General features: G+C 40.4%; 1 protein-coding gene across 1 annotated transcript in view; it reads left to right on the forward strand.

The window, feature by feature from the left end:
* Positions 1-8,852, forward strand: part of AAAS (aladin WD repeat nucleoporin) — a 34,364-nt gene extending 25,512 nt beyond the window's left edge. The window contains exons 13-17 of the mRNA XM_089691451.1: positions 2,844-2,937; positions 3,015-3,082; positions 3,170-3,251; positions 6,292-6,376; positions 6,458-8,852. Of these exons, the coding sequence (XP_089547577.1) occupies positions 2,844-2,937; positions 3,015-3,082; positions 3,170-3,251; positions 6,292-6,376; positions 6,458-6,601 (473 nt within the window). The 3' untranslated portion in view covers positions 6,602-8,852. The remainder of the gene's footprint in view (positions 1-2,843; positions 2,938-3,014; positions 3,083-3,169; positions 3,252-6,291; positions 6,377-6,457) is intronic.
* Positions 8,853-9,202: the final 350 nt, after the last annotated feature.

Here is a 9,202-nt window from a genome sequence, read left to right on the forward strand (position 1 = left end):
TAGTAGGACAAGAGGGGACTGTACCCAGACCTTGCATTAAAGAGCCGGGGTGGCTTGACATTTCTACAGGTCATTGCAGCATCCTGCAGGCAGTGTGCTCCCATGTACAATTAACCTGGTGACCTCACTGGCAGGGTACTATACATGGCCAAGACAGTGATTGCTTTGGTGGGGAAGTAGAGTCCCTGAAGGTCCTGTGTGGCATGCCCACTGTGTTAGCTGAGGACTTGGCCTGCTAGCCCTGCAGCTGAACAGGTGAGTGCCTGTGTGTATCAGCGCAGCAATGTGGCAGGTCCTCCAACAGTGTTTTCCTGTGTATTTGGATTTCTGGGCATTTTTCTATTATGGGGTGACGGTAGTGGTGGCAGAACTTAAAGAAGCTGTATGCTTGTTAAATGTTTTCATTGTTTTTACTAGGTATTAGTGTAGTATGATCCCTGTGTTGGTTTGCCTTACTTTGTAATGATGTTACATAGTTGTGTAGTTAGTCTGGCTGAAAAATTACAAAAGTCCATCCAGTTCAACCATAAAAAAAAAAAAAAAAAAAGTTATAATCCTACACCCACAGTTGATCCAGAGGAAGGCAAAAAAAACAGCAAAAGTATGACACAATTTGCTCCTGCAGGGGAAAAAATTCTTTCCTGATTCCTCGAGAGGCAATCGGATATTCCATGGATCAACTTTACCTATAAATGTTAGTATCCAGTTATATTCTGTGTATCCAAGAAATAATCCAGGCCTTTTTTAAAGCAATCCACTGAGCTGGCCAGAACCAACTCTTGAGGGAGTCTATTCCACATTTTCACAGCTCTTACTGTGAAGAAACCTTTTCCGTATTTGGAGATTAAATTTCTTTTCCTCCAGATGTAAAGAGTGCCCCCTTGTCCTCTGTGATGACCTCAGGGTGAATAACTCTACACCGAGTTCACTATATGAACCACTGATGTATTTATACATGTTGATCATATCCCCCCTTAATCTCCTCTTCTCAAGAGAGAATAAATTCAGTTCCTCTAATCTTTCCTCATAGCTGAGCTCCTCCATGCCTCTTATCAGTTTGGTTGCCCTTCTCTGTACTTTCTCCAGTTCCCCAATGTTCTTTTTGTGAATTGGTGCCCAAAACTGAACTGCATATTCCAGATGAGGTATTACTAATGATTTGTACAGGGGTAATAGGATATCTCTCTCTCTGGAGTCTATACCTCTTTTAATACAAGAGAGGATTTTGCTTGCTTTAGAAACCGAAGCTTGGCATTGCATGACATTATTAAGCTTGTGATCTACCAGAACTCCCAGATCCTTCTGCACCATTGATTCCCCCAGTTGTACTCCCCCTAGTATATATGATGAATATATATTCTTAGCCCCCCAAGTGCATAACCTTATATTTATCAACATTAAATCTCATTTAACATAGTTGCCCAATTAAACAGTGCATTGAGGTTGGCTTGAAAGTTGAAGACATCCTGTAAGGACGTTATTTCCACTGCACGGCTTGGTGTCATCTGCAAAGACTGAAATGGTATTTTTAATCCCAGACCCTATATTGTTTATAAATGTATTAAAACGGAAGGGTCCCAACACTGATTCTTAACGCACTTGCTTGGCCAAGAAGAATGTGGTATGCAGACATTGTAAATCTCTTGGAAGATGAGCCGTGGGTTTTTCCAGATCTGCTGCTGCAGGGTCCAATTATATAATAGGAGGTACTATTCCTCTCACTGACACCAACAGCAGGACAATAATTCACTGACACCAACAATGGCTTCCAGTGACACCAACGATGGGGCACTATTCCTTCCATTGACACCAATGAGTTACTATCCTACATTTTCTTTTCCCACTGGCCACAGTCTGGCCCTCCTAAAGTCTGAACAACAGTAAACAGCCCTTTGTTTAAAATGTTTGGAGACCCCTGATATAGAATAACCATTGATTTAAAATTAAATTAAAACTAAATTAGCACTATACTATATTAAGCCATAACCGTACATTATTAAACACTACATAGAGTAATAATACTGAACGCAAATTGCAACCCTTTCTCTAGACCTTACTCTCCAAATTATTACACATCAACTAATAATAACAAAATGTAAAATTACATAAAAATCTGGATCATAGACCAGACTAAATCCTGACATAAACATGTTCAAGTTTGTAAGGCTGCTACCTGGTCTTCTGTATAAACATTTATTAAGTTCTACCAGGTAGATGTTTGTCTCTGTGGATGCCAGTTATGGGTGAAAGGGCTTGCAGGTGGCTTTTTAGTGGTGTTCCCCCATTCTGTTTCTGGGTTTCGGACGAGTCTGGCCTTGTTTACTCTGGTGTTCAGTTCTTTGGAACATCCCAAGTAGTCTTGTAGTCATGGATATGTGTCCTGTGGTGTACAATTAATAAATTAGGATTTTTGGTTCACCTGTAAAATCACAGAATTTAGAGATTCCTGGCCGAGCTTGGTAGCAGTTATGCCTCTGTGGGGATTCCTGCCTTTTTTTATGGCCACTGTCCATTCACTTGCAGGTGGCAGCATAACCCAAGTAGTCAAAAATATGAACTCCTCTATGTCCTGTGATGTACTCCAAGAAAGGGATTTTGCAGGTAAACCAAAAAATGTTTAATTATATGCAAGCCTTTGTGGATAGTGATTATGCACAAAGCAGAAGAGCTTCTAGCTATTTGAACTTTGCCGTTGGGATACTTGTATACGTAGAACATTTATTGAATGTAAGATCTTTAACTTGAAACTAATCATTTCTATATAAATATTTTAATTGCTATTTCAGTTCACATTTTCAGAGTGTGTTATATATTAAGATGGTCCTTATGATATCACTAAACAGGTGAGATGCACTGTTCTGTTGGTGGAAGTCGAAGTGCAACAGTGGTCGCTGATGTATCTGAAACTGTTTTCGACACAGAAATGGGGGAAATCAGGTGGGTGTAAGATATCAACTCTGTCTAACATCCCACATTCTGAGAAAATACAATTCTTTCATAAACCTTTGTTGCAGAATCGGTGGAGAAATCCAGTCTATGGTTTGGGATCCGAGTGGAGAGAGACTTGCTGTGCTGTTGAAAGGTTGGAGTCTTGCTGATACAGACTAACCTGTATTTTGCCCACTATTTGGTTAAGTGTTTACATTTCAGTACTGTCTGCCTTTTACAGAGAACCGCAATGATAATACAAGTGAATCCGTGATTGCTGTTTACAGGACAAAGAACAGTCCCATATTTGAGCTTCTTCCTTGGTAAGTACCCCTGACTAATGCTGTTGAGGGATGTAATATCCTAGACAAGCATGGTTTACTCTTATTGCCTTTAGCTATGCGAGTCAAAATATGATGTAGGAAAATGGGGGAAACAAATTATTTTACTGAATTCAGAGGTGATATTTTCTATACTATGCCCTGGACACTTAGTTACTTTATTCCAAGCTGCACCAATTAACTATGTATAAAATCTAAAACTAGAATTCCTCTTTAAAATCATAAGACTATTTCACTTGCTGAAGGCAAAACTAAATTCAGAAAGACCCACAAACAAAGAACAACTGAAGACAGCTGCAGTTAGAGCCTGGCAAAGCATCAGTAAGGAGGAAACCCAGTCTTTGGTAATGTCCATGGGTTCCAGACTTCAGGCAGTCATTCTCAACAAAATATTAAAAATGAACATTTTATTTATAATTATATTAATTTGTCCAATTACTTTTGGACATCCCCGCCTGGAGAACACAGTGATTACTGGTAGCGGCTATGATAGCTACTAGCAATAATCATATGTAAAATCTGACAGGCTAGTTGTACTCAAGTTGATCGATCAATCAACTTGGGTACATTCAGCCTGTCCATACAGGGTTTGAATCTGAGCTGGTCCCTTCTGAACGGGCCAAGTTTCGAACAATCTATTGCTTTGCACCATCTGCCTCTCCACCACATCAAATTAGAGAACGCTTTGGATAGCTTAAACAGGGTTATAACCCCTGTAAGGTTTATATTTGCAATCTCTGTCCCATTGGGGAGATTTACCTTCATTTCCTGTCCCATAGCCAAAACAGGAAGTGAGAGGAAATCCCTGCAAATTAAGGGAATCCCTTAAGAACTAGAGTCCTCATTGGAGGTTTTCCCCTCTATTATTTTTCTGGGGACGATCCAAACTTTTACTTTCACTTTGATGATAGTAAACCGTTTTTATTGCTGTCTGTCCCCTGTTAGGGGAGTCACCCTCTATATTTGTTACTGACAGGTGTTCTCATCTACCTCCCCTCTATCCAACACTAAAAATATAAAATGTTTCCTTTAGTTATACTTTAAAGTCTGTCTTAGCTGACCTGAAAATTCTAGTTGCCGGTTACCATGACACTTGGACTTTAATATTTGAGTAAGATCCAGAACAGGTATGAACATCAGTAATAGAGTACCTGGAGTGCAAACCTGTTCTTGGGAAATGAGAGGGAAAGTAGTGAAGTCACTGGCAACTAGCATTTTTTAATTGTACATTACAGGACACGGAGAATTATTCATGACTACTTGGGTTATGCTGCCACCTTCAGCTGAATGGACACTGGCAAAAAAGGCAGAAATCCTTGCCCGTGCATAAGTCCTCCCAACTTGGCTAAGCTTTGGTTTTGTGCTAATTAAGTGATGGATGTGCCTCTCTGTGTCTCTGTAGATCTGTCATGTATGCTTTTTTCCCTCTATATCTGGGTCTTTTCTTTACACCTTACCCTGGTGGGACAGCAGGTCAAGGGGCATGACGGTGTCCAGACCCCACATGGCAGCCTGTAATATCTGGCAGTCAGCACTGGACCCTGTGGACAGGAATCTCTGGTGTACTCTGTACCTGGTGACCTCTCTGGCAGATTGCTGTACAGGTCCAGGGCAATGATCTGCTTGGAGGTGGGTCCAGTCCTTGAAGGCCCTGTGGGACATGCTTACAGTGTTGGGTAAAAATTGGGCCTGCTTTCTCTGCAGTTATAGATGGGTGATAAAAACATTGTGTTGCCATCTTTTTTTTTTTTCTAATTCCAAGCATTGCATCCTAAGGAAGGTGCTTCCTCTTTGGATGATGTTCAGGCTGTTTGAGTTTATCTTGCGTCTACAGCCTTATTTCAACTGTTTGATTTCCTGGTTTTTTTTGACTGAAGGTTCTCACAAGGGTCAGGCTGCTTCTCAATACACTATTTCTAGGTAGATTCCTCAGCTCATTCCTTAGACCTATTCTATAAAGAGCAAGATTTCTCCTTTCCCAGTCAGTGCCCACTCCATCAGGAGTGTTGGTGTTTCCTGGGTTCATCAGCATCAAGCTTCTGTTCAATTTCTTCTCTTCACTGGTTCACAAAGTTCTACTAGGTAGATGTGTTCACCTCTGTGGACACTAGTTTTGGGTGAAAGGTCTCGCAGGTGTCTTTGTACAGGGGTTCTATCCGGTTTTTAGGTTTGGGCGTGTTGGCCCTGTTGCTGTGTGCTTACCCCTTATGTTCAGAGCTTTGGGACATACCAATGTTCAGAGCTTTGGGGCATACCAAGGTGTGATAAAGATCTATGTCTGATGTATGATTAAGAAATCCAGGATTTTTGGTTTTCTTCTGAAACCCTTTTCTTGGAGTACATCACAAGACATTGAGATCCCTCACCCTCTTCCCTGTGTTCCTCATTGCTTGTACAAAACTTAGACTTGGCTGATTTGGGAGGGGTTATACCTGCAAAGGTATTCCTGACTTTTTTGACCATTGTCTATTGATGGTTGCAGCATAGCCCAAGTAGTCATGAATATCTGAGATTGGTATCCTGTGATGTACTCAAAGACCAAAGCTCCTAATATTTCTCTTCTGATGGATTTTTAAATGTACTATGTTCAGTTTGGGGGAAAAAAAGCTTTAGAAACAACCTAAAGCTGACCTCCAGTCAAACATTAAAAAATGCTGTTTATACATTCAGTAAAAAATGAAAGCGCAACTGAGCTTTCAGTTTAAATTAAATACATGTCAGGTAGATCAAAGTCAAAGATGTGCAAAGTCTTACAGTGTAAGTATAAAAGCCTGTGTTCTGTCAGCATGATGCACAGTGGAACCCTTGTTCTCCATGGGGAAGCACTGATTCCTTTGCAGATGACTGACCTTCCAGTTAGCAGGGAGCATGAACTTTGCTGACTGCGGAGCCATAGGTTTTTCACCACTATTCTTAAAATAAAAAAAAAAAGAAGAATCTTATGCATGGATGTCTCAATGATTATGCATATCCCTCTGGTGTATAATTCTGAAACTAATGTAAATAATTCTTTTGTCTCCAGTGGCTTCCTTCCATGCAGAGTGGGTGAGGATCCGCACTTTATGCAGTTTCATCCTTGTTTCCCAAAAGGGGCGCTACTCACTGTGGTAGAGTATCTATCTTGTCTTTTCTACACATCACTTACATTATACATTTACAGTAGTCTGACAGCGTCTTCTCTTCTCTAGCTCTCAAGTTCTGGTCGCCTCTCCCATGTGCCCTTCTACTTTGTGAATGCACAGCATCCGCGGTTTATTCCAGAGACTGAAACCATGGCGCTGGCTGATGACAGCAATGCAAAAGGCACACCTTTGCTTTTTACACAAAACTAAATGTTTTCAAATCAACAATTCATTTTTGTATTTGCTTTATATTATACATAACCAGCACTACATTTAAAATGGAGAATATAGTAGTTAAAAGAGGTATGGGAAAAGATTTTTGTTTTTTTTTGGTCGTACTTCTCTTGTGGGTCACAGGAGTACATATTGCATATATTGTTGGGATCCACCCAGCTGCCTGAATCAAAGCTGGCCCCAGCTCTCAGCGCATGGCTCAGAGCTAAAGCCAGCTGCTCCCTAGCCCTCTCCAGCCCAGCACTCCAGTGAGCTCTGGAGGGGCAGAGCAGAGAGCAATGACTAACAGTTACTGCTCTCTGCTCCAAGCAGACCAAGGCCTGGGCGATCAGCAGTCATGACATGAGACAGCTGCAGCATCACAGTGATGCTGCAGCATAGAGGCGTGTATGGATGTATATTTTAATTCCCATACTTCTCATTTAAGAGTTGGATTGTTGACTCTATGAGCACATGTAGGAATGAGCAGGGCATAAATATTGAGAGATAGGAAAGAAACAGCTGCCTTTATGTGTAGCAGCAGTGATGTTAGCCTGGCCTTCCAAAATCAAGCACAGACTTTGCTATCCGACATCAGATTCTAGTGTTGGAGATCTGCACACTGACAATTGTGTGCATTTTGTGTTTGCTGAGCTCGAGCATTTAACAAGTAATTATAATGCAGCTATAAGCATTGTTTCCACACATGTCTAAAATAACGCCAGGTAAGAAGATAATTTAGTCCCCCACATTCAAATTTTTAATGAATATCATTGACTGAGTTAACATTTCTCAAGGCTTTGGAGATCCTTACCAGACAACCACAGTGAGCAAAATGGCAACCCGTCAGCAAAATAAATGGTTGTTTTAATTTCAACTGTATGTAAACATAAAATCATAATCTTTAGTGATGCATTTTTCTGTCCCTCATAGTTTATATAATGCAGACTTTTATTTAAGGTTTATATTAAAGTTTGGGCTAGATATCCAATGATTCTGCCAGTCTCCCCCACAATCCTTTGCTTCCTGATCACACTTGCCAAGAAAACAAATCCATGTTAGTGTTGCCTTGGTGCCTTTAAAGATGCAGTGCTAATGCATGGGTACTGTAGCTGGCCTTTGAAAACACAGGCTGACATACTCCTGGTCCAGCTCTGCAGAGTCTCTTTGACAGTGGCTTCTCACAGGAGTCATGCTGTCAACAGAGCAGCTGCATACTGTAGGAGAAAGTGGCAGAGCAGACCGATCAACATTAGCAGTCTCATCCTCACTCAACAACGGAAGAGGCGATATAGAGGCCATGTGACCACCAATAAAACTAGTTAGAACAATACAGTATTTAATACAGTATTTAACCTCTTCACGCTGGAAGAGGTATTTAACCTCTTCACGCATCTGGGCCTAGACACCGAGCGGCCACACATTTGCGTTCTATTAAAAAAGGACATATGTGCCGAGAGCGCTCCCAGCACATATGTCCGGTACTCACGGAAAGGTCCCGATCTCCTCTTTCGATCGGGACCTTTGCCGATCATGTGGTAGTGCATCACGGCGGTCACATGACCCTAAACCTCCCGGCTTCTGGAACCATTAAAGGGCCGGGAGGCTCCGGCATGAAGGGGTTAACAGCCAAATGTTTTAATTTTAATCATTTGGATCGTTTCACAAAGCACTGCAGATTAGTAGGTATGTAAAACACATAAGGTTGACATACAATTTGAGTCAAAATGACTCTAAAGTTCTGTATATTTACCGTATATTAAGCTGTATGAGACAAATACAAGGATACATATCTCTCTAATTAGTTCAGATATGTATTTTCTGACCAAAATTTAGATTCATCTCACAAAACAGTAACACTTTGGTTTTAATTGTATGTCCAAAACAAACAGTAACTTGAATATAAACCACTTCAGCTGCTGTACCTGTATACTCTACAAAGGACTAAGCCTCTTGATTTAGCGGTTACTTTGCCATTATAGCATAAATCATTATATTTTTTTGGGGAAGACTGTTTTGATTGTATTGTCTTCGAAAAGTATTTCTTTTGAATATGCTAAGGGCATAAAAAAAGTTTACCATTTTTCAAACTAGTGTTATTGTGATATGTCCCGCTTATAAGGACAATAAAACTTTCTGGTAAAAAGCATTGTGAAGTTATTTGCAAATAAAATAAAGGCCATTTTAAAATGTATTTTTAATGAGATACTTCTGCATAAATAAAATAAAGTGAAAAAGTTTGTTCCGAGTCCTTAAAGCATGTTTCCACTTTTGTAATTTAATTAAAAAAAAAAAAAAAAACCCACTATATGTTATGTGTTTTCATTCAGACAGCATGCCTAATTTTTTTCCCATCAATATCTCTCACCTTTTAGATGTTTCCCAGGAGGAGGTGTCATAGCTGGCTGCAAGGTTTTTTGAACAATGTTAGCATGAGCTTGTCCTAGGTCTGTCCTCATTAACATACAATGCAAGAAACCCAACCCCTGCACTTTTAACCCTTTGTTAGGGCAGACAGTGCTCAGATCTACTTACAATTGATAATAAAGATCTGCCTGCACAGTACAGACATGGTTAACTATGGCAAACACAGCTGTC

This window comes from Staurois parvus, unplaced genomic scaffold (genome assembly GCF_062004578.1).
Source record: "Staurois parvus isolate SC_StPar_1 unplaced genomic scaffold, SC_StPar_1.0 ptg000562l, whole genome shotgun sequence".
Taxonomy (NCBI): Eukaryota; Metazoa; Chordata; class Amphibia; order Anura; family Ranidae; genus Staurois; species Staurois parvus.